The 26,218-nt window shown below is 38.3% G+C and overlaps 2 protein-coding genes across 4 annotated transcripts in view; one reads left to right on the top strand and one right to left on the bottom strand.

Moving 5' to 3' along the window:
• Positions 1 to 6,596, bottom strand: part of sh2d3a (SH2 domain containing 3A) — a 41,589-nt gene extending 34,993 nt beyond the window's left edge. The window contains exons 1-6 of one of the 2 annotated variants that reach the window (XM_047366868.1): positions 6,475 to 6,596; positions 6,177 to 6,268; positions 5,932 to 6,049; positions 3,234 to 3,263; positions 3,091 to 3,152; positions 1,235 to 1,368 (exon numbers count right to left, since the gene is read on the bottom strand). In XM_047366868.1, the coding sequence (XP_047222824.1) occupies positions 1,235 to 1,368; positions 3,091 to 3,152; positions 3,234 to 3,263; positions 5,932 to 6,049; positions 6,177 to 6,266 (434 nt within the window). In that variant the 5' untranslated portion in view covers positions 6,267 to 6,268; positions 6,475 to 6,596. The remainder of the gene's footprint in view (positions 1 to 1,234; positions 1,369 to 3,090; positions 3,153 to 3,233; positions 3,264 to 5,931; positions 6,050 to 6,176; positions 6,269 to 6,474) is intronic. The other variant, XM_047366867.1, reaches the window with a different exon arrangement.
• An 8,987-nt stretch (positions 6,597 to 15,583) lies between these two features.
• LOC124869132 (proto-oncogene vav-like) overlaps positions 15,584 to 26,218 on the top strand; it is a 30,320-nt gene continuing 19,685 nt past the window's right edge. For both annotated transcript variants that reach the window (XM_047366878.1, XM_047366879.1), the window contains exons 1-5: positions 15,584 to 15,740; positions 16,000 to 16,097; positions 16,213 to 16,329; positions 21,002 to 21,118; positions 24,907 to 24,965. In XM_047366878.1, the coding sequence (XP_047222834.1) occupies positions 16,011 to 16,097; positions 16,213 to 16,329; positions 21,002 to 21,118; positions 24,907 to 24,965 (380 nt within the window). In that variant the 5' untranslated portion in view covers positions 15,584 to 15,740; positions 16,000 to 16,010. The remainder of the gene's footprint in view (positions 15,741 to 15,999; positions 16,098 to 16,212; positions 16,330 to 21,001; positions 21,119 to 24,906; positions 24,966 to 26,218) is intronic.

Consider the following 26,218-nt stretch of genomic DNA (forward strand, 5'->3'; position numbering starts at 1 on the left):
AATGTTGTATGGTAACATTTTCTTATGAGCTTTGTACATAAATTTTAAAATACAAATTTCAATCAACTCATGAATTGTTAGTAAATTTAACTGTATAAATAGTGGATTTGTATGATCTCTATATCCACGTCCACTAATAACTGACAGCTCTTTTCTGTAAGAGGAAGATTTAATATATATATGTTTTACAGGCACTACCCCACACTTCCACACAATACGTCAGATATGGTACAATCAATGAGTCATACAATATATACAAAGCCTTTTTGTTTAACATATTCTTGACCTTATTTATTACAGCTACATAGATATTTTACCTTTTATATAATTTATGTAAGGTTATATAAGGTAAAGTTTTCTTTCAAAGATGATGGATCTTTATATCCTGTGTCAGTTCTTTGCTGAATTGTTTGCTATTTCACATAGAAATAACTTTTATTGACTGTTTGTTTGCTGTAGATCATTTTGTAAAGCTTGACACTTTCCTTCCCTTGTAAACTTACCTAATTTTTAAGCACACTTGACACATTATGTTGTTGTAGAAATGGCTAAGAACTGGACAGAAAATAAATGAAATAGCAGCCAAAGTTTATTGGTCAGGACCACATTAAAATTTTCATACAAATCTGATAAAGTATAAAGAACCTATTGGGGGCTTAAAAAGTTTTCATTGTACTTTCATTGTAATATGGAGCAGTGTTTTAGATGCCATCTTTTGAAGGAAAGGTGTCCCACTCCACCTCTCAACAGACTTGTCCAATACGTTCTTAAAATTTTTAAGTAGCAATTTGTTTGTTGGTTGGATGTTTTCTTTCAGTTTTACCCCAATTGCTCTTATGTATTTGTCTAAACTCTACTTTGAATGTCAGCGATGAATTTAATTGGTTTAGTGTCTTTTGTAGAGAGCCTGAACTTCAGAGCAAGACACCTTGGTACAATTTAAATACTTTAATATATTCTCAAGTTGGTTAAATTATTGCAGTACACATACAATGTTTTTATCTTTGTTGATTAAAGTAGGAGTTAATGTTTCACAAACTGAACAGCTTTTTATATGAAGGCCTTTTTGATTTTCTGTGGAAGGCAAGTCTTCTGCTTACAAAGTCTTCCAGTTTTTATGACAGACATGTTAATTATTAGCCAGATGTGAGCAGGTTAACAAGAGAAAGTCAGGGTACTTCCTAAAGCAGTCATTTTCACGCTCTAAACAAATACAGAATGGACCTGAGTTTACCTGTGTTTGCCCTCATGACTAAGAGCGTTGTCCTCGTCCAGAGGGCGGAGCTGCGAGCAGGAAGCGGACAAACGGTGTTTCTTGTCCGCACGATGGAGACGGGGAAGAACACTCTGACGAAACAGATCCTTTGGCTTGCCCCACAGGAAAGTGTTGCAAGATGAAGATTATTGTATATTATTTTATGAATTTCTTAAAAAATATTCAACCTTTAATTTTTAATTATTAAAATAACATGTCATTGTTTTTCTTAGTTTAAATATTTTTAATGTGGCTATTGACATAAAAATTTCCACCAGATGTCAGCAATAACCCAAGTAATCCACACATGGTAACCAAAATCAACGCACATCAGTCCATAAATTATGTTTTTTGTAATAAAGTTGAATGGTACAGGGATTAAGTAGTGAACACCAGTAACATGCATTGCTCATGCTAATGTGTTTTTAACCTATTCTTTCACAAAAACAGTTTTTAAATTTTGAAGCTGCTGGGGGTCCTGTCTATGCACTCTGGTCTTCAGTTCTTTCCATTGATTTTCAATTGGATGCAATTTGAGGGACTGGGTCATTCTTCCAGCTTTACTTTCTTTTTATGCAACCAATTAATAGTTTCCTTTGCTTTGCTTTGCTTTCCAGACTTGTTCCAGCTTTACATTCTGATCAAGAATGTCCCGGTACATTTCTTCATTCATCATTCCTGCAGTCATATGAAGTCTGCCAGTACTACATGCTATAAAAAAACCCACACCATGATGTTCCCACCTCCAAACCTCCCTTTTTATCATTGTATTTTGAGCTGATATACAGAATCCCTCTATTTCTAAATACACTGTGTGTAATGACATCTAAAGTGCTTTGGCCTCATCTGACCAGACTATATTCTCCCAGTAATTAAATGGCTTGTCCAGATTTTCTGCATTAATCTGTGAACAAGCGTCAACATGGTTTTTCTTAAGCAGTGGAGTCTTGCAGATGGAGTGTGCATAAATATTGGAGCAGGGCTTTTGTAAAATTTATTCTTACCACTGTTAAATTATTGCTCCAATGGTGTTCACTGGAACGTTTAGAAATGCAGCTGTTAACATTACCATAAGTAGGTTTTGAAATATCCATCCATTTTCTATACATGCTTCTTCCATTCTGGGTCGCGTTTATTATCTCCAGCTTCTACAGGCAAGAGGCGGGGTACACCCTGGACAGGTCACCAGTCCATCAACACAGAGACATACAGGACAAACAACCATGCACACACCCATTTATACCTCGGTAATTAAGAGAGAGAACCCACACATGCACGGGGAGAACATGTAAACTCCATAAAGAAAGACCCCTTGCTGGAAGTCAAACCCAGGACCTTCTTGCTGCAAGGCAACAATTCTACTAACTGCACCACCGTGCAGCCTGGTTTTGAAACACCAATTGTTAAACTGTGCAATTACTGTATTTGGTAATAAGAAATCATCTTACAGTCCATAAGCTAATATTAAACCAGTTGATAATTATTTGCACTTAGCAACTGAAATCCTTTCCAAATACTGACAGATTTCAGCTGGTTTCTTTCTATGTGTTTTTGAACATCCTTTTCTTCTTGTGTTCAATATTTACTGTTATTCCAATTATTTAAACTTCAGTTGTGGAATAATTTGCTTTGATATCTTTGTATTTGTAGAATACTTGGGTTTGGTGCCTACATTTGTTGTAGAGTTTACATCAATGGCCCCATTATAAAAATGATGTGTCAATTTACTCTTTATAATATTAATTATAATCTGTTTGTTTCTTTGTTGTTTTATTTATACAGTGAAGTTAATATGAATTTTATATTTTTGTGAAGGAATGCCATTACAGCCTCACCAGGTCCGATGATGATCCCACGGAGTAATTTCGACTGACTCTGCCCTTCACAATCTGATAATCTGACAAGGAGAAAAGCCATTGATAAAGTTTGAGACTCTGGTCCAGACGCATATATTTCTTGCTGAAGAGAAGACACATACCATTCCCATATTTGTCTGGTAAAAATGAAGCTGTGAAATAAGAGAAAGAAACAGCATATTAATTTCTGTGATTTGAAACTGAGCCAGGCTGGATGTTTTATTTGCTTTATACTTACAAATTCAATGTGGATTAGATGTACAGTACAGACCAAAAGTTTGGACACACCTTCTCATTCAAAGAGTTGTCTTTATTTTCATGACTATGAATATTGTAGCTTCACACTGAAGGCATCACAACTATGAATTAACACATGTGGAATTATATACTGAACAAAAAAGTGTGAAACAACTGAAAATATGTCTTATATTCTAGGTTCTTCAAAGTAGCCACCTTTTGCTTTGATTACTGCTACACACACTCTTGGCATTCTGTTGATGAGCTTCAAGAGGTAGTCACCTGAAATGGTTTTCCAACAGTCTTGAAGGATTTCCCAGAGATGTTTAGCACTTGTTGGCCTTTTTGCCTTCACTCTGTGGTCCAGCTCAACCCAAACCATCTCAATTGGGTTCAGGTCCGGTGACTGTGGAGGCCAGGTTATCTGGCGCAGCACCCCATCCCTCTCCTTCTTGGTCAAATAGCCCTTACACAGCCTGGAGGTGTGTTTGGGGTCATTGTCTTGTTGAAAAATAAATGATGGTCCAACTAAACGCAATCCGGATGGAATAGCATATTGCTGCAAGATGCTGTGGTAGCCATGCTGGTTCAGTATGCCTTCAATTTTGAATAAATCCCCAACAGTGTCACCAGCAAAGCACCCCCACACCATCACACCTCCTTCTCCATGCTTCACGGTGGAAACCAGGCATGTAGAGTCCATCCGTTCACCTCTTCTGCGCCGCACAAAGACACGGTGGTTGGAACCAAAGATCTCAAACTTGGACTCATCAGGCCAAAGCACAGATTTCCACTGGTCTAATGTCCATTCCTTGTGTTCTTTAGCCCAAACAAGTCTCTTCTGCTTGTTGCCTGTCCTCAGCAGTGGTTTCCTAGCAGCTATTTTACCATGAAGGCCTGATTCACACAGTCTCCTCTTAACAGTTGTTCTAGAGATGTGTCTGCTGCTAGAACTCTGTGGCATTGACCTGTTCTCTAATCTGAGCTGCTGTTAACCTGTGATTTCTGAGGCTGGTGACTCGGATGAACTTATCGTCCGCAGCAGAGGTGACTCTTGGTCTTCCTTTCCTGGGGTGGTCCTCATGTGAGCCAGTTTCTTTGTAGCGCTTGATGGTTTTTGCGACTGCACTTGGGGACACTTTCAAAGTTTTCCCAATTGTTCGGACTGACTGACCTTCATTTCTTAAAGTAATGACGGCCACACATTTTTCTTTACTTAGCTGCTTTTTTCTTGCCATAATACAAATTCTAACAGTCTATTCAGTAGGACTATCAGCTGTGTACTGTATCCACCTTCTGCACAACACATCTGATGGTCCCAACCCCATTCATAAGGTTTGAAATCCCACTTATTAAACCTGACAGGGCACACCTGTGAAGTGAAAACCATTTCAGGTGACTACCTCTTGAAGCTCATCAACAGAATGCCAAGAGTGTGCGGAGCAGTAATCAAAGCAAAAGGTGGCTACTTTGAAGAACCTAGATTATAAGACATATTTTCAGTTGTTTCACACTTTTTTGTTCAGTATATAATTCCACATGTGTTAATTCATTGTTTTGATGCCTTCAGTGTGAACCTACAATATTCATAGTCATGAAAATAAAGACAACTCTTTGAATGAGAAGGTGTGTCCAAACCTTTGGTCTGTAATGTGTTTAGTCATGTAGACACAAGCCACGGTGAATAAAACTAGGGCTAATGCCAGCAGTCCTCACCCTTGTAATGTAAGCGCATTGACATTTCTAAAAAGAATGTTTATTCATACCTCATATGTGTATATTTTGGTTTGGTTTTGCTATATTGCAAAACTAAAAAGGCATTCCTGTTTCTTTGTTTAAGAATACTCTGGTAATGTTTACGTATTTTGAGAAAGCTGTCAATTACTCAATGCTAGCATCTGGCTTAAACATGGGCTGGTATGAGTATTTACTTTTAGGAGAAATAGTTTTACTGCATCACAGAAAATATAAATATAATACATAGAAATGTATAACATGATCTCATTGTTTTAATAAAAAATGGAAAGCAACAATCATTCTTATGGCTTCTAAAATTATAGATTGATTGATTTATTGATTGAATACTCACAATCATATTATCCATAAAACAAGCATGACAAGTTGAAATTAGCTGGTAAATATTTTGGGCCACCAGCCCATAGCTGACCAACATTAGTTTTAAGACAGCATCCCCTTAATAGGAGTAATAGAAGGTGCTCCCTTAGTTTCCACAACATGACAGTCTGTATGTTTTGTGACTGGAAATATTTCCAAATAGGCTGCTTGTTCAGGTGCAGGGATTGCTACAAGGTCAGTCACTCGATGCACTCGACTGGGATTCCTTAGACAAAAAATCTTTTTGCTAATTTGAATAATGAACTAAACTTAATCAAATTTAAATGTATTGACTTTAAATCCGTCTTTATAATTGGATATAATTGATGAGATATTTGTGTAAAAAGTAGACAGGGTTTTGCCTTAAGACGATATTTATTGTGAATTAATAAAAACCTGTCAAACACAGTTTATTTTCGCTCCAGCCCTTGTGTGCATATGTGTTTGTGCATGTCCATTGTGTCTGACCAGAAAGCGGGTCCAGCCTCTGTCGATCTCTTGAAAGCTGAATGAGGATTATTTCTCTGTGTGCTGCATTTTCTATCCCAGCATCTTTCAGCCCTCCATCCGTTACATACAGCAAACCCTGCAAAGAAACGACAGTGAGAGTCAGCAGGGGATTACACCGGATTGAAGTGAGGATTTTGACAGAGAAGAAATAAAAATGTAGGTCCCAGCAAGCACAAACAGATGCCTTTTGAGCCTTTACATACCTCCAGACCATAATATTCACTCTCTAGGGTCTTGGTGTACTGTGGCAGGCCGATCTGTCTCAGCCACCAGGTGATAGAGCGATTATTCATGCCTGAACAAACAGAAAGGAAACTGATTACATACCACTACAAATGCTAACCCACACATGCTTGTACATGTTTCTGAGCAGAAGAGTCTCAGAGAAAGACAAATGAAGGATTAGTGTGACATCATCTTACTTTTAGAAAACATTCAACCACAAAAGGTAGAGGTCTCTGTACTGTTTGGCTTTTAGGAGTAAGAGAATGAAACACCTACCTGTTTGCAGGATCCACTGTGGCACTCTTTTAGGTATTTTTTAACAATCTCTATATGTGTTCCCTCTGATTTGTTGCCTCTCTCTTCTTTTCCAACTGCTCCCATCCAACTTATCCCTGTCATAAAGTCAGCATTACTTTCTCTTTGTGGTTACAGTGGAGGCCTGATCCCTCTTAAACCTGCAGGGTCACTCAAAGGCCAATCAGATTGTACAGCGGGCACCCAGCACCCCAAAGAGATCAACAAATCACCATGCAAAGATTAGAATAAGCTCCCAGGAGGAGGTGGAGAGAGCAGGTATAGGCATGTTTTGGAGGGTGAGAAAAACAAGAAGAGTTTTAAACGTTAGTCAGCATGTCAGGTCAGAGATAGGTATGTATGCACACTGGTGTGTCCTCCAAGCTGTCTTTTTTCAAGGAATTGGAAACTGACAGATAAATGCAGGATCCCTGCAGCAAAAACTGGTCTGTGTAAGAGGGTCATCTAGTGTTCAAGTTAAATATTACACAGACCATTTCTCCAACAGTCAATGGACAAGAGGCAGCATATACCCTGGGTAGGACACCACCCAATAACTGAGCCGGCACAGAGACACAAAGGACAGACAGTCATGAACACTCTTACACCTAAGGACAATCTAGATAAGCTAACATGCATGTTTTAGACTATGGAAGGAAGCTGGATTAACATGCACAAAGAGATCACACTTTCTACAACAGACTTATAGAAGATATGCAGCATATTGCTGCAAACACCAAAGGACCTAAGCTTCCTCAAGAAGTACAGTCTGCTCTGTCCCTTCTTGTAGATGGCTTCACAGTTGCATCTCCACTCTAGTCTGTTGTCCAGGTGAACACCGAGGTATTTATACTCCTCCACCACCTCCACTTCTTCTCCCATGATAGAAATAGTTTTTGACTTATTCCTGTTTCTCTTAAAATCTACAATAATTTCCTTTGTTTTAGTCACGTTCAAAATGAGATGATTGTTTCCACACCATGCCACAAAGCAGTCCACCACCTTCCTGTACTCAGCTTCTTGTCCATCTCTGATCCACCCCACGACTGCAGAATCATCCGAATATTTCTGCAGATGACAGGAGTCTGTCTTGTACTGGAAGTCTGAGGTGTACAGAGTGAAAAGGAATGGTGAGAGTACAGTCCCCTGTGGCGCTCCTGTGCTGCTGACTACCTGGTTAGACTCACAACCCTTCAGTCTCACAAACTGGTCTGTTTGTCAGGTAGTCTTTGATCCAGGAGATTGTTGAGGCCTCCACCTGAGTCTTCTGGAGTTTCTGACAAAGCAAATCAGGTTGGATTGTATTAAATGCACTGGAGAAATCAAAGAACATGATCCTCACAGTGCTGCTGGCTTTGTCCAGATGACAGTGGGTTTGTTGAAGCAGGTGTATGATGGCATCTTCAACTCCAACTCCACAGCGATAAGCAAACTGAAGGGGGTCCTGATGATTTACTGTTTGCTTACTTAGTTGAGCCAACAGAAGTCTCTCTAGGACCTTCATGATGTGAGATGTCAGGGCAACAGGTCTATAGTCATTGAGGACTGATGGGTGAGTTTTCTTTGGTACCGGAACAAGACAGGAGGTCTTCCACAACACCGGAACCTTCTTCTTCTTCTAAGGTTGAAGAGGTGCTGCAGAATCCCACAGAGCTGCTCTGCACAGCCCTTCAGGACTCTAGGGCTGACATGATCTGGACCTGCAGCCTTATTCTGATTCAGTCTCTCCAGTTGCATCTTCACTTGACTTCTTGAGACACACAGGTGGAAGGGGGAAGCAAAGGAAGCATCAGCATCTTCTGATATGGTTGAAGGTAAACATGTAGAAGCAGAAGGGTCTAGGGCTGAGGTGGAAGATAACAAATGTGAGTTGTTACTGGACAGCTGTGGGTCCTGTGGGTCAAAGGAAGGTGGAATGTCTGTTTGGCTGTGAGCAGGCGAGGAGGATGCGAAGCTTGTTTCTGAACTGAACCTATTGAAGAATGTGTTCAGTTCATTGGCTCTGTCCAGACCTCCATCAGTCTGATCATCCTTCGGCTTGAAGCCTGTGATCTTCTTCATCCCTGTCCACACATCTCTTTGCTGGAGCTTGCTCTCCAGCTTCTTCTTGTACACCTCCTTGCTGTCTCTTATCTTGACTTTAAGTTGCTTCTGTATACTCCTCAATAATTCTCTGTCTCCCTCTCTGAAGGCTCTTTTTTTCTTGTTAAGCAGGTCCTTCAGGTCACTGGTGATCCAAGGTTTGTTATTGGGGAAGCATCTCACGGTTCTGATGGGGATGATGTTATCCACACAGAAGTTTATATAGTCGGTTACACATTCAGTCATGGCATTGATGTCCTCTCCATGTGGCTGGCACAGTGCGTCCCAGTCTGTAGCCTCAAAGCAACCTTGCAGAGCTTCTTCAGCTTCCTGTGACCATTTTCTCACAGTCCTCTTTATTACAGGTTGCCTCTGAACAAGGGGCTTATATTTCGAGCAGAGAAAAACAGGATTGTGATCTGATTTGCCTAGAGGAGGTCTTGCTGTAGAGATGTATGAGTCCTTGACATTTGCATAAAACAAATCCAATGTTTTGTTTTCTCTGATAGAGCAGCTGACAAACTGTTGAAACGTTGGAAGTGTAGCAGAGAGTGAAGCATGGTTAAAATCACCAGAAATTGCCACAAAAGCATTGGGGTTTTGTGTCTGTAGCTTAGCAACAACTGAGCTGATGGCATCACATGCAGTGTCGGCAACAGCGGAAGGTGGAACGTAAACTGTTGCCAAAATAACACTGGTGAACTCTCTGGGTAAATAATATGGACGAAAACCTACTGCCAAAAGTTCAATATCTGGACTGCAGGGATGACACTTCACAGTTACATGTCCTGGATTACACCATCTGTTGTTCACAAGTACTGCCAGTCCACCTCCTTTACATTTGCCGCTCCTCTTTAAATCTCTGTCTGCTCGTATGGTAAAAAAGCCCGGCAGAGAGACGCTGGAGTTGGGGTTATGATCCTGCAGCCACGTCTCAGTAAAACACATAATACTGCATCCAACTTGTTTCCCAACATTGCCCATCATAATGGACGGAAGAGATGGTTTGAACTTCCTCCTTCTCTCTCTTCTCTTAGCTCCTGCTCTGCATCCACGGCGTCTCCTTTTCAACTCATCAGGGATTTGGGGTTGTAGTTGAAGTATTATTTGAGCTTTTGAGATATTAATCAGCTGCTCCCGGTTGTAAGAAACAACCCCGTTGCCATGGCAATGCATCATAACAAATGTTCAAAAATAGAAAGTATTAAGAAAAATCCTCCAAGCTGCACAGCATCCGACACCGAAGTGGACAGTCGTCCAAAAGAAATTAATTGTATCCACCACAAGAGGAATAGTTCCCAAAAAAGAATAAATCAGAATCAAAACTAACAGAGCTACTCTAACCTGCTGCCACCTTGAGCGGCGCAATTCTAGAATTTGCACTTTTGATTATTTTGTGCCATTAAATGTTTCATACACAGTACGAAACGCCCTCCTTTTTAATGCATCTGCGGAAGATTTGCAAACTGTCTCCATTTAGGTATGTTGCTGAGGTGGAATGTGAAATTTACATCCAATGGAAAAACAATCTTGGTCCTTCCTATAGCAGCCTAATAGTCTGCAAGTTTGTGTTTTCAAGTAAATATCTAAATTAAGCTAAACATTATTTGAAAACCCCTTTAAAATTTAGAGTCCATGTCTTTACAGTATTGCAATTCTTCTATTTTGTTCCCTAAAAATGTGATCCTGGTATAATTTCAGGGTAGAACTAGGAGGGAGGGCCCACTTGGTGGCACCATCGCTTTAGTTTAGTTGCTGCTACAGTGTTTGAATATACAAAATGCAGAGAAATACATTGTCTTTAGCTTGTGTCGCTAATAGTTGTTAATTGTGGAACTGAGCACAAAATTTTGCAAATCCCACGGGCATTTAAACTTTCTGCTCTAGATTTTTTCACTTTAGTTTATTTCTGATTATACAAAGATATAAACAATGTGTTTAAACAACTCATCTTTTTGGAGCCTGGCAGTTCTATTTCACAGTCTGTTAATATTCACTTTGCCAATAATTGTGTCAAAATGTATTTTCACCCACTAAATGCAGAAAGTGGAAGGGCATAGCACTTTAAACCAGAGACCTTCGTCCTATGCAATGATAGTGCTATAATTCCTCCATGCCCCTGTAGTGAAGCAGGAGCTACAGTATATGTTACTTTCCTAGAACACCACGTACTGCTACCGTAGACCTCCTCCGTGAATCTTTGTCTCAAGCAAAGGAGTTGAAATATCTTGGTGTCTTCTTCATAAGTGATGGTAGGCTAAAGCAGAAGAACAATAGACAGATCAGGTCATATTTCCAGTAATCCAGGAGCTACTCAGGTTTGCTGTGAAGAGGAAGTTGAGCAAACAAGCAAAGCAATCAGTGAAGTTTACCAGTCTGTCTAGATTCCTACGCTTAGCCATGATCATGAGATATGGATCGAGACTGGAAGAATGGGATACCAGATATAAGCTGCTAAAATAAGCTTTGTCCATAGGGTGGCTGTGTGATCAATTCCGTCATCCTGTAGAGATTTGAATTAGTTCTGCAGCTCTGTATCAAAAGGCATACATTGAGGTTGTTGAGGCATTTGATCAGAATGCCTCTTGGCCACTTACCGTTGGGGGTTTTCGAAGCACGTCCAACTGGGATGAGACCCTGAGGCAAACTGGAGGGACTATGTTTTCCGTCTGGCACAGGAACACTCAGGGAACCCTCAAAATGACCTTGAGAGAGTCGTGAGGGGGTTCGCTTACCCTTCGACTTGGCTCCTGGGTAAGGTTTAGGGTATGAATGGTTCGACAACTTAATAAATGTCATCAAGGAATATTTTTACAAAATTTACAAAAAGCATATATAAATATTTCACCATACATTAAATCACTTTATAATGGGTAGCAGTAACATGACTTTTTGTATCCATGAGCCTTAACCATCAAAGTCAGTGAATGAGACTAACAATGTTCTGATCAATATATTTGGACTGAAAGGGACTTGATGTGAAGATTAACCAGTTTGATTTTAGGGTCTATTTAATGAGCCACAACGACAGTTTAAATTATGTCATGGTGCACTACACGAATCATAAAAGAATAATGAATAATGGTCTGGTGTCTGTACAAGCGGAGCAGGAGTTTGGTCCGCATTGCCAGCACTAAGTCGGACCTGTTCCCGGTGCATGTTGGACTCTGGCAGGGCTGCCCTTTGTCACCAGTCCTGTTCATAACTTTTATGGACAGGATTTCTAGGAGGGGTTCTGGTTTGGGGACCAATGGATTTCGTCTCTTCTTTTTGCAGATGACGTGGTCCTGCTGGTCCCTTCTAGCTAAGACCTACAGTTTGCGCTGGGGCGGTTCGCAGCCGAGTGTGAAGCGGCTGGGATGAAGATCAGCTCCTCCAAGTCCGAGGCCATGGTTCTCGACCGGAAAAGGGTGGCTTGTCTTCTTCAGGTTGGAGGGGAGTTCCTGCCCCAAGTGGAGGAGTTCAAGTATCTTGGGATCATGTTCACGAGTGAGGGAAGAATGGAGCGGGAGATCGACAGACGGATCGGCGCGGCTGCTGCAGTAATGGGGACGCTGTGTCGGTCTGTTGTGGTGAAGAGAGAGCTGAGCCGAACGGCGAAGCTCTCGATTTACCGGTCGGTCTACGTTCCTACCCTCACCTATGGCCACGAACATTGGGTCATGACCGAAAGAACGAGATCCCGGATACAAGAAATGAGCTTCCTCTGTAGGGTGGCTGGGCAATCCCTTTGAGATAGGGTGAGGAGCTTGGCGATCCGGGAGGGGCTCAGAGTAGAGCCGCTGCTCCTCCATATCGAGAGGAGTCAGTTGAGGTGGCTCGGGCATCTATACCGGACGCCTTCCTCAGGAGGTGTTCCAGGCACATCCCACCGGAAGGAGGCCCAGGGGACCCAGGACACGCTGGAGGAACTATGTCTCTCGCCTGGCCTGGGAACGCCTTGGGCTCCCCCCGGAGGAGCTGGAAGAGGTAGAGGTATCTGGGGAGAGGGACGTCTGGGCGTCTCTGCTGAGTCTGCTGCCCCTGCGACCCAGTCCCGGATAAAGCGGAAGACTACAAGTACGAAATGACTGAATACAAACTGGAGTGATTATAATGTGCTTCTGAAAGCAGTTTACATTATAATGTTTTGCAGTCTGACATCGAATAAGATTAAACTTTTCCTGTTTTTTGTCAGTTAGGGTTTGAAAATTATCTACATTTGCTAAATCCCAGATTGATGAGGGAGAGAGAGGATGCTTTAGAGTTTCAGTTTTTTCTATTCTATTTCTATTCTATTCTGTTCTATTCTAAATTGTATGACAGGGGTAAAACATTTTGGGTATCCTTACACTAGCTTCTCACAATAGTTTGCTGTAACTTTGACCCATTACTCCTAGCAGAACTGGGGAGTAAAATTTGTAGGCCACCTTTCTCACACACACCTTTTCAGCACTGCCAACAAATTTATTACATAATAAACTTGTTACAAAATGGCTTGAGAACAAGAAAGTTCATATTTTGGAGCGCCCATCACAAAAACCCCTATTTCAGTACCATAGAAAATTTGGGCTGAAAAGCCCTGCCCCCAGACAGTTTTTCTTTACAATGTTCTTTCCTCATAATGCTATCCATTTTATAACTTGCACCAGTCCCTCCTGCAGAAAAACAGCCACATAACACGATGCTGCCACTCCTGTACTTAACATTTGGAATGGCATTCTCAGGTTTGCAAGCTTCCATTTTTTCCTGTAACGATGGTCATTATGGCCAATTACCATAGTGTTTGAAATATGTCTTTATTCCTGAGTGTATTTCCAAACTGTAATCTGTTTTATATTTGTTTTTGTTATTGTTGCTTTTGAGGTAATAGCTTCTTCCTCTTTGACTGACCTTTCTGCTTATGTCAGTACAACATTTGTTTTGCTGTAGATAATGACACTTTTCTACCAGCTTCGACCAGCTTCTTCACATGGTTTTTTGCTTTTTTTTGAGCTTGATACCAAAATTTCACACTAAAATAATTTCATCTGTGCGTCACAGAACCTGTCTACTTTCTGAACAGTAGGATTGCTGGACTTTTCCACGATGTGCATAATTTTGGGGTTCCATTAGTGCCAAAAATATGTATATGTGTCTATGTATATGTTTATGTGTCAATGTATATGTTAGGTGCTGATGTCTATGTTAAGTGTATATGTTAGATGTTGCTTATGTTAGCCTCCCCCCCCCCCCCCCCCCCCCCCCCGCAAAAAAAAAAAAAAAACCAACAAAACAGATGGGGATAGTCATTATATATGGAGAGCTCTTTAATTCAAAATGAAAAGAAATATTATTATAATTATTCATAAATAAATGTCCCCATGAAATAAAACAAAATATATAATAGAAATAATCTTTTTTTAGTTTGTCAGGTATTTACTCACTTCCAGATTTATGCTTTTAAGATTTATTTTACAATTTATTTCAAGATTACTCTATTTAATAATGGTATTTTATTTTTTTGATACTTTTATCTAGTAAAGCTACTTTAGGTATTTCTGGGACTTTTATTTTTTAACCCCATTGTGTCTAGCAATCTTCAATGAAAATCCATGCTCTACATCAGAGATCTTCAACATGGAGGTGACACCATATCTGTACTTCGGCAACCCGACACTGGAATAAAATAAAAACAGTTGGGGAAAGTCACTATAGGCTTTATTTGCAAGAATATGTTCCTTAAAATAATGAAACATCTAACATGTACATTTAACATATACACTTAACATAAGCACCTAACGTACATCTAACATATACACTTAACATAAGGATCTAACGTACATCTAACATATACACTTAACATAAGCACCTAACGTACATCTAACATATACACTTAACATAAGCACCTAACGTACATCTAACATATACACTTAACATAAGCATCTAACGTACATCTAACATATACACTTAACATAGACATCAGCACTTAACATATACACTTAACATAAGCACCTCACATACACAGCATATATAGACATGAGCACAGCACATATACATATACATAGACACATATACATATTTTTGGCACTAATGGAACCCCATATTCAACAGTTAAACATCGTAGTTTTTATTTAGTTATGTGTTTTTTTTTACAGTGTATGTAAAAATCTGGTTTCAACTGGATGCAATTTTAAAACATGATGGATTTACATTTTAATTAATATACATATGTTGTGCCTGATTAATCATAATAATCATCTTTATTGGTCATTGCACATGTACATTACAACAAAATTTGTCCTCTGCATTTAACCCATCCCTTATAGGGACTTTCAGGACTTACCTTAGCCCTACGTCACTGCACCTCTAAAATCACAGTTTCTTTCTTCGAGGCTCTTAAGGTCTTTGCATGAGCTGTTACTTCTGAATACGGTCTGATTCTCAGCTGTGACTCGGAAAATGTGCTCAATGTGTTTTCGTTTTTTTTTTTTCTTTGACTGAAATTAAAATAATCTATCTCTGTGTGCGCATGTGTGTACTATTTTAACTATCCCGATGAATGACTGATTTATATTTTACTACTTAAGATTCTTTTTTATTTACTTAAAAGTTATTTAAAACAATAAGATCTGCACCTAACCCTAACCCATCAACATGACGTTATTTAATTTCCCTTTGGGATTAATAAAGTATTTTTGAATTGAATTGAATTGTTAAAATAAAGCTTTGGTAAAGAGATACTTTTAAAATTTGCAGAGGCACCACAAATTGCAGTTAAAGATTTGTGTAGGTGCTTCTCTACAAATTGTTGCAGGCAAACCTCTTTTCTGCATTTTACACAAACAGATGCACGCTTAGTAATTTTGCATCTGATGAGCTGCTTGCAATAAGTCTACACACATATTCTCATGCAGGCTCACACTGTTTTTTTTTTTTTTTTATCAGTTTGCCGCAGCAACAGCAGCAACTTTGCGTGCATGTCCGTGTGTGTGTTTGTGTGTGTGCGTGTGTGTTTGAGGGTGCGTCAGAGGAAAAAGGAAGTTGCGGGATGAAGTTAAAAGCCTTCAACACAGTGCAGCTCTGCAGAACACCCACGGAAGAAAGGCAGAACAAGAGCGCCTAAGTCTGAAAATGAGATAATGAAAGTTAAGTTCAGGAGTGAACATCGAGAAAGAAGATATTAAACTAAGGAGATATTAGTAAAGGTAGGACTAGATTGTTTTTATTTTTGTGCAACATCATTTAATTAAAAGAGGAAGTATTTTCAAGTAGTTTTCAGCTAATTTCTTTTTTTCTTTGAAATGGGTGCATGTGTGACAGTTCAGTGCTTTCTGTTCGCCAGTCGATTTATTGCTAAATGAACTAAGATTGAATCTTACTGTATCGAAGCTCAACAAAAAAGTCAAGCTAATCTTTTGCAAGCAGCGTGTATTGTCAGTGAATCTGTGAGTACCTTAAATATAGCAAAAACGAAGATGGAGCTGTGGAGGCAGTGTGCGATGTGGTTGATAGACTGTCGTGTTCTTCCTGAGAACCACCGGGTCACATGGGATGGCGCACAGGTAAATCAGCTGCATGTCACCAACACCTAAACACCTGCACACAACTGTACACCCCCATCTATTTGCTTCTAGGTTAAAATTTGTGTGTGTGTATGTGTGTGGTCGATGTCCTCAGGTGTGTGACCTGGCCCAGGCTCTTAGAGATGGTGTATTGCTCTGCCAGCTGCTCAACAACATGCTGCCTCAGGCCGTCAACCTGAAAGAGATCAACTTGCGACCACAGATGTCACAGGTGAATCACACAAATCCTTTCCTGCTCCATTTGCATTAGTGGTTTCCATAGCTGCCACTCATCCAGCATGCATCACTGAAGCCCAAAGGCAGTATGTTAAGAAAAATTTGCATTATCTTTCCTGCTCTGGATACAGTTGTTGTAGAGATGATAGTGATATTGAGGGAAAACTGAAGGGAAACAGAAAGAAAGACATGATGTTCCAAAAAAACCCCAACAAATTTCATCAAGTAAATGATCCAAAAAGTCTACAGTTCAAGCTCTGAACTTGAACTTTAGACGTTTCTCCCTTTATTGATCTACATCATCAAGTAGCACATTTTCATAATGCCTGCCAAGTGGCTAATTTGATCACATCACAGAAAAAAAAGGGGATTTTTACATTTACAATTTATGATCAATCAGCTGAACGTTCCGAGCACAATTATTGTTTTTGAAGCTTTAAATTCTAAACACTAGATTATGTGGGGACACACAAGATAACCAATTCTGGTAGACCTCCACAATAAGAGTTTATTGTGAGCTCTTGTTTAGGAATGTTTTTTTTTTTTTTTAATCAGTAGGGTAATGCAATATTTATTGTGGATTTGCTACGAGAAAAGACTAAAGTCGGCACTTGGTATTATATGAAATTTTCTTGTGTGAGGTTTAAATACCATAAATATATTTTACATTTGATTTATGGAACATTTTAGGATTGTTTTTAATTTAAATCCTACATGAACTATTGAAACTAATCTTGCCTTTCTAATGCCTCATAAAAAAATTTAAAAAAACAACAACGTAATGCTAGTTATCCAGAAGGCTAAACACACCACAAAAAAACAGGAGCTAAAATCCGATTAGGCTTTTGCAGGGGAGTGGGAGTGTCTGGACATTGTAGTTTTTTCCACAGGCAGTAGCTTTTGATATTGGGGATCACTGGGGCATCAACAGCTCACTGTTTGGTGTGGCACAGCCAGGGGGAGAGTCATAATCACTCTCAAAAAATCTTTCAGTTTGTCCCCGAATACGTTTTCTATTACTTCGTTGCATTTGTTGTCAATGGGGAGAGGGCAGTGTAAGCATTGTATGATTAAATAATAATAGTAATAATAATAATGTAATTGAGATGTTAAAATTTTTGACATTTCATTACTTCTTTAACCTTGCAGAAACCCTGCAACTGCATCTGACAACTTATGAATCTGCTTCTGAATTATGAATTTTCATATGGAAGTTAACATAAAATGATGAATGCTCCATCAAGGATTTCACTGTTTTTGGTTCAAACGGTTTTCAGAGTTAAGATACAGATATATGTCAAAAAGTTATTCATACACTGTTACACTGAAATATGACAAAAACTGCGCTCAGCCACTTCGAAAGCTAACGTGGTTAGCCATGAAGGTTTGCTCTGAACTAAGTGTTACTATTGTTTGACATCTACTTCTGGCTAATAAATAAATATATTAGAGCATATGTTCTACTACATGATTGAATTCTGATTAAATATAATGAAGTTTAGTGATCTGTGGCTTTTAAAGTTTGATTTTGTTAAATTTTGGACCAGGGTAGCTTAAAGCTTACAGAGTGTGATCTCCTTTAGCTGCTATATAGTCTTCTAAATCATTCAATGAGCATACATAAATATTCTATAAGGGTCAGTAATGTGAAAAGAAAAAACTGCCAGCCAGACCAAAATGACATGTCCTTAAAAAGATCTGTGAGAACAGATCTGGTCTCAAGTTGTGTTGGACTGGATTCTAATAGTATGAGAAGGTCAGTACTTTGAAAATGCGCTGTTGCCACAGGATGTACATGCGATGACAGACATAATTAGCAAAGAGGCCAATATGAGATGAAAACTTGATGGCTTGGGCACATTAAAATAGACAATGACACAGAGTTGCTGTCATGTATTGGAACTAAGCGTCTTAAGGAAAGTCCTGATGCTGTATCTGACAGGATTTAACACAGCATTTCCGAACACTTGTGTGCATCTAAATGTAGGTATGTGTGGTTGTGACTTTACTTGACCAGCAATGTGCAAGTGAAACTCTGGGAAATCCTGTGAGGTCATATTTGTTTGAGAAATATCTGATAATTAACAGAAGGCTGAGAGTCCACTCTGGTGTGTACTCAGCACATTGGCTCACATGATGAGATTACACAAGCTGAGGATATTCCTCCTGCTCTTGGACCAATAATTACTGTGTTCTGAGCGACTGTTGCATGGACAAATCTACAGCTTTTGCGCTGGATTATACTCCTGTGTGATGTGTACAGCAGCAAGAAGTTAATGTTTCCCCTTTTCTCAAATTAGAGTTCTGCATTTAGCTGTGCAGCAGTAGCATGATAGAGACACAGAGAGACAAACAGACAAGACAGACAGAGAGAGAAACTGCCAGGAAGACAGACAGACTGAGGGAGAGCAGCAGGCTCAGGAAGTTACATGAAACAGCAAATGTCTGACCACCGTATCACATAAACTCTGCTTCGTGTGGTTTCTCTTGTTGCTGTATTTTGGCTTCAGTTATTCTTCTCTGACACCCTTCTTTAGCCTGAGATACTTCTTTATTTTAATGCATTTCTGTTCGAACGTATGTGACCCGTTCTGTCTACAAGATCCAACTTTACAAAACAAATTTGATGTTTTCAAATAAACATTTGGGTCCCTTGTTAAAAGGAGCATACATTAAGTGTCTCCAGTGATTAATGTTATACAAGACACACAAAAAAATAGAGGAGAGAAGTTAAACTATTATAGAATCAGTGCCAAAGGGTTCATTTTTAAAGCAAGGGTGATTCATAAAGTACAGCATTAAGTGTTACACGATGATCAAATTAGTTAATTTCTTTGAGGAAAATTCATGCCAGACAAGGGGAAAAATAGAGGCTTGGAGGCTAGTGTTAACAGCATGTGCTAAAGTCACCTTCTGATGATCTACTAAAGGAATCTATATATGTGTGAAAGTACTATTGATTCAGAGTACTTTGACATATTTTAAAGAAACGAGCTATCTCATAGGCAGCTCCGTGTCCCTGGAGATCATCGATTGTTTCAGAGTGAAAAGCCAGACTTGATTCTCTATGATTTACAGCAATATACAGACCCATTCAGTAGATCAGAATACTGTTTAAAAGGTCATTTATTTCAGTAACATAGCTCATTAGGTAAAACTTTATATAGATTAACTGCACACAAACCTTTTCAAGCCTTTATTTCTGTTAATTATTAGGATTAGGATTAAGATTTTGTGCTTACAGTTAAAGAAAACACAACATTTAAGATTAGAATATTACATCAGACCAACAAAATAAAACATTTTTACTATCAACAATGATCAACAAGCATCATGGACTCTTCACCTGTTGAAATCTTACATTACCCACTGTAAAAATACGGATCCTCAAATTTCCAAACTAAAACAAAAGTAAATTAAAAGTAAGGTTAATATAAATGAGCTATTAGTCTAAAAATTTGCTTTTATTTTCTAAATGCACAAATAAATCAGCAAAGACTCAAAATCTTTGCCTTTTTTATTTTTTGTTTTTAAATGCAGTTTTAATCAATTATACATTGGAAAAGTTGCTTGCTATTAAAAATACATTCATTAGTTTTGGGAAATTGTTTCAGATTTACAAAAATATGATACAGCATAAGACATCTGTTCTAGTATATCAAAAAACTGTCACACTATTTTAATATTTAAAGAGTTTTTTTTAATTTTGCATATTTAGGAAATCATCCTGTTAGCTTTTTTGGCTTTACCCATGTTTGTATCCGTCCCTGTTTTTAATTAGATAATATTGATCTATTTATGTGGGCTGCATTGTGCTGCAGTTGTTAGCACTGTTGCCTTGCAGCAGGAAGGTCCTGGGTTTGGATCCAAACCTTGGGTTCTTTCTGCATGAGGTTTGCATGTTCTCTCTGGGTCCTCTGGGTTCCTCCCATAGTCCAGAAAGATTAGTGTTAGGTTAAGAGTTGCCCTTAAGTCTGGGTATGTGCGTGCATGGTTGTTTGTCCTGTGTGTCTCTGTTTTGCCCTGTGATGGACTGGCTATGATCTACCTGAGGTGTACTCAGAATCAGAAAATCTTTCATTGTCATTGTCACAAGTACAAGGAAATTGAGAAAAAAGCTGTCTGGTCTGTCATAATTTATGTAAAATAGAAAAATAGAAGCAGTTTGTTAAAAAGATCAAATTAAAACACATACACACATTTTTATAATAATTGCACATTTCCATTATATCATCTCCTTTTCATTCTGGCTGTATTGAGGTTAGCTAATGCTGTTGGATTGCTATTGCTCTGCTCTGCCTCTCATCCAACGATCGTTGGAGAATGGGCACCAGGCCCCCCTCTACCATGTTATGATAAGATGGAAGACAGTAGATTTATTTATGGTGTGGCTGGAAATAACATTTATAGTTTTACTTTATGTAATTACTCATGAATTTTGAATCTCGTAATTAATAGGCTAGAATATAAGACTGGTAATTAAATAATTTCTGCACATCAGTCTAAAAGTTGATTTTCTCTTAAAATGTTGTGACTAACTAGAATCAGATGTTTCAAGTGATGTGAAGTTGTTGGAAAAGAAATACAACTTAATAAAAAAGTCTATAAACTGAGTTACTAACTTCAGAGTTATTTATAGTGATGTTTGTGTTTTTATTTCTTTTTAGTTTCTGTGCCTGAAAAATATCCGGACCTTCCTGGCAGTCTGTCAAGAGAAGTTTTATCTCAAGAAGAATGACCTTTTTGAAGCCTTTGAACTGTTCGACGTGAGAGACTTTGGAAAGGTATGAACACACTTCTTCTATCTGTGTCTTATAGGACACAAATACCTTTTTATTTATCAGAATATATTGGTATAGCTTTCTATCTTCAGAAACATCTGGACCTTGGCAAGGCTCCAAAGTGCCACAATTTAATTAAAAAAATAAATGATGAAAGGATGACCAAAATGGGTCAATTTTTATTTAAAACTTGAAACAGCTGGATAGCCTAAATAATATAGTTAACATTACAAGTACTCCAGATAAATACGAAAACACATATGTACAAAATCCTGCTTCTCTGATGTGAAATGAGGCCAAGTGGAAATTACCTCAAAGTCTGAAGAATCGAAGTTATTTTACAGATAAATCCCTCTGCAATAATCTTGCTTCCCATCAGTCATTGCTGTTCAGGTACATCCCTTATAACGATTAGGTCATTTCACACAGGTTAAAACTGTTTATAGTTCACCGCTTAAACGTTGTGAATTAAGTTGACAGTCCGGACATGAACAAGTTCTCACTTATTTAGATCTTACTAAACAAAGTTTTAAAAGTTGTGCTAATGCTCAATGTTAACTGCTCAATATTAGCTTTAGTTCTTTTGTATCTGTTAAAATATTGTTCTGTTTGATTTGTTTTATGTTTCATTATCTTTGTGACCAGATCTCTGTTGAAAGAGAGAAGTTAAACTTAAAGAAAATTTACATGGACAAATGAAGTAAAAAAATCTAAAAAACAATTATAAAAAGAATGTATTAATCATGACGTTAGCAATTAGCATACTAATTATGTCAACTTAGCATTTACAACCTGACCTCTGCATCCAATGAATTCCCTAAATCGTCTTTATAGTCGGGTTCATTTAAGAAAAGCTGATGCCACCTTGAAGTACATACGGCCCATTTATTTCAAAAAATCTAAATAATAATCCAAACAAAATAGCTGACACTAAAAAAAAACAAAAACAATATTTCTGAACGAAAACATTCAATATATTAAACTGCGAATGATCTGAGTTTTGTTGTAATAATGCAGTCCTAACATTTATAGTCCCTGCAATAAAAGGAGAATGTATACTGATGTCAGAGCAGAAGCCAAAGCCATGAGCACATTCTGGACTAGTTACTGCAGCTTGCAGATTACCCACACAGCTCCAACAGGAAGCACCTTGGTAATTTTATTATTTGAAAGGGCTGAGTGAGTGTGACTTCTGTGTTTCGCAACCCTCTTTCATTTTCTGTGTTGTTGCAGTAGTTTAGAGTGTCAAAAAAGGCAGGGGTTCAGAAATGGGCACCCTTGTGACTTAAGTGTAAATGAGGAAGTTCTGCCTTCAATAACAAAATGAGTCAAAGGGGTACTGGAGCCTGGTCTCTTGGGTCCTTTTTATTAGTCTATTACTGTCACTGATCTTGTTTCATTTTGCTACTTTCCGCCATGCAGTAAGGCAGGGTGTACACTAGAATTTATACCAGTGGATAAAGTATTTCAGCATTTTCATATAATTTAAAGTATTGAACAAAATAATTTACAGGATGTATTATGAATAAATTACCTGTACTGAATTCATTTTGCTGTTAGTTTGTCGATAAATCAGAATATCATGGAAAGGTTCCTTTATATCAATAATTTTTTCTAACAAGGGAAACATATTTTACTATATAGATTCACTCTGGACATAGTGGTAGATTTAAAAAGTTTACATCTGATCATTTTGATGGTTATGGTTTACAACTGACAAAATCCCCAAATTAATTTTCACTGAAATTTCAATTGTTCCACAAGTTCAATAAAAATGAATACAGAAATGTCAGCTTTCTTGAAGAGATGTCCATGTCTTGTACAGTATATTCACTTCATACTTGGTCTGGGGTTCTTTAGCATGAATTACTGTAGCAATGCAGCATAGCTTGGAGGATGTCAGACCCTTATTCTATGGAGGTGTTAATGAAGTCCAGGTTGCTTTAATGGCAGCCTTCAATTAGCTTCCATTGTTGGCTCTGGTGTCTCTTCTACGTCTTGGCAAAAACTCTATAGATTCTCTATGGGGCTATTGGTCAGGACAGTTTGCTCGTCACTTCAGTACAGTGATGCCATGGTCATGAAAGCAGTACCTTTGGGAGTGTGGGCTGGTATCAAGTTCTGCTAGATAATGAAATCAGCATCTCCATAAAGCTTGTCAGCAGAGAGATGCATTAAGTGCTCTAAGATATCCTTAGAAGATGGCTGCAATGACTTGATTGATTTGATAAAACCCATGGACCAACACCAGCAGATGACATGGCCAACAAATCTTTGACTGTGGAAACTTTACACTGAGCCTGAATCAGCTTGATTTTTTCTCCTCTCGACTCTTACTCCATACTCTGTTTTATAGTTGATTACCAAATGAGAAACAAAATTAGTTTCAACAGTCCAGTCTTTTTTTTCCCTTAGCCCAGGTAAGATGCCGCAGATGTTTGTTGTTTAAGTGTCTGCTGTACGGTCGAGTCCTAAACCAACACAAGGAATAAAACAATTGCATTCGACAACCCGGAAATGTTGAAGTGTGCTGATTCTTGAGTTGAAGTCCTTGTGAATCTCCACAAAATTCTTGAGTGGGTTTTGCTTCACAATTCTCTGAAGACTGTGGTTATTCCAGTGACATCAGCCTATTTTTCTACTACCCATTTTCTTTCCACTGAACCTCCCATAAATATGGTTTAATACAGCATTCAGTGAAAAGCTAGCTTTATTTAATATTTTACCCTCCTTGTGGAAGGTGTTAAAGATTGTCTACTGGACAGCCTTTAAGTCAGCGCTCTTCCCCAAGATAATGTAGACCATAAATTAACATTTTTATATTGGTTCTATATAACTTTCCAGTTATGTGAGAAACTGGATTTTGAGTGGTTTCCTCTAGCTTTAAACCATGATTCTTAATATTAACAGAAATAAATGCTTGAAATATATATTCCCGTGTGTTATAAATTAGATAATATTTGTGTTTTTGGATACTGAAATAAATCATCTTTTCAGTCAACTCTAATTTGTTGACCTGCACCTGTATCATATCACATGCAGAGAGAACCGTTAATCAAATAGTTGCTATAAAGTCCATATCCAGATCTGTTCCTGGATGAGAAAAGCAAAAAAAGTTGTTTTTCTGTTTTCTGAAGCATGTTGAACAAACTGGTCTCACCTTTGTGAAACCAGTCTACAGACCAATCTACAGAGATTTCTTTATAAAATAGTGATCCGATAGAAAGCAGTTCATTCAAATATTTACTTCTCTAAAAATGTTTCATCCTCTTTCTGCCTTGAATGAAAGCAGACATCAAACTGAAACTCTCAAAAGTTGCTGACTGCGAAACAAACTTTCTGGTTTGACAGGGAATCTTCTCACTTGGTGCTGTTAAACTAAAACGGGCATCACTGAAAGAGAAGAGCTGCAGTTGTGAAATTTAATGGTAACATTGAACCAAAATAATGTCAATAATTTCATTTTTTTAAAAGCATTTCTAAAGATTTCAAATGTGTAGCATGAAGCTCATAAAACCATTTAGTTCTCATATAGATGTCCTGACCAGAAATAAGTCAGTCTAATATCGACCACTGTGTCTGTATCTCAGAAGCTGTAACCACATCTCTCTTGAAACGGGTAATCTTAGATTACTCATCCTGATACCGCCTTTAAGAAGAGTGAAGCTAGGTTGAAACTAAATTATTCAGCGTTGGCTTGAAATGTGTTCAACAGCTTTACTCAAACCGTTCTGTCTCTTTCTGTCTTTATGCAACATTATGATGTTTTTGTTTTGTTTTTTAAATTACAGGTCATGAACACTTTGTCCATTCTGTCCCATTCACACATTGCTCTACAACGAGGACTTCAGTGAGTAAATTTGTGACTGTGTGTGTCATACTGGTGTGAAACTTTTAACATTTAATGTAACTGTAAAAGATATGAGGCTGTTTGAAGTGTTTGTTTTTGGCATACAGCATTTTAAAAATTAATTTCACATTTATATTATATTTTATATACACTATATGAAAACACATTGAGTCACACCACTAGATCAATAAATTCCAGTGTTACAATCATTCCATGGCCTGCACAGAGTCCTGACCTCAACCTTTTTGAATATCTTTGTGATGAATCAGGACTGCAGAGAGAATAATCAGGGCTGACCTTCCCTCCATCCAGGACTTATACAGGTCTAGGGTCAGGAAAAGAGTTGCTAAAATTTCTGCAGACCCCACACACCCTGCACATAAACTGTTCAGAGCTTTACCTTCAGGCCGCCGCTACAGAGCACTGTTTACTAAAACCAGCCGCCACAGAGACAGTTTCTTCCCCCAGGCTGTTTCTTTGTTGAACATTCAATAGAGTACAGAACAACAGCATACAGATGTTGCAAATGCACCTTTTGTATTAGATATGTGTATATTGTACATTGTAAATTGTAAATTTGTATATTCTGTAATGCAAAAACCAAACAAAAGAGCAAAGTGTACCGGAGTCAAATTCCTTGTTTGTATGCACGAACTTGGCAATAAAGCTGATTCTGAATTAGAGTGAAGGCTTCAATTCTGGCTTTCTCGTCTAACAATGACGACCTAAACTTGTGTAAGATGTTCTCCAAATGCATTTATTGGATTCTGAAGAGAAAAATGCACATTTAAATAAAGGGTTTAAGTGAACTAAGGACTAGAACAATTACCAATCAAACAAGGGATTGTTGTGTTGGCAGCTCACCATCACGTGAATTCATCTTTACGGTGAAAAAAGCTCACACGTACTTGTGTGCTTTTAAACTAAAAGTCTCTAACAAACAGAGTTTTAGGAGTTTAATTATCTTGGCCTGCATTTTACAACAGATGGCTGGAAGGAGCCAGAGATGGACAGACAGATCAGGGTTTTGTCTGCAGTTATTAGGGCACTGCTACCAGTTATGAAGGCAAAGAGGGAATTTAGTTCAACACTGAAGCTGTCCTTTTACTGATCTTTGCATGGATGGATGGATGGATGGATAGCATCTATTTATCTGTGTTTCATATTGAAGTATTGGCTTTAATTTCCACAATTCATTTGCATAAATTTATTAAAGTCACACCTTGTCATTTCAGCCAAGCTAAAGCGCTGAA

The sequence above is a fragment of the Girardinichthys multiradiatus genome, chromosome 5, assembly GCF_021462225.1.
Source record: "Girardinichthys multiradiatus isolate DD_20200921_A chromosome 5, DD_fGirMul_XY1, whole genome shotgun sequence".
NCBI lineage: Eukaryota > Metazoa > Chordata > Actinopteri > Cyprinodontiformes > Goodeidae > Girardinichthys > Girardinichthys multiradiatus.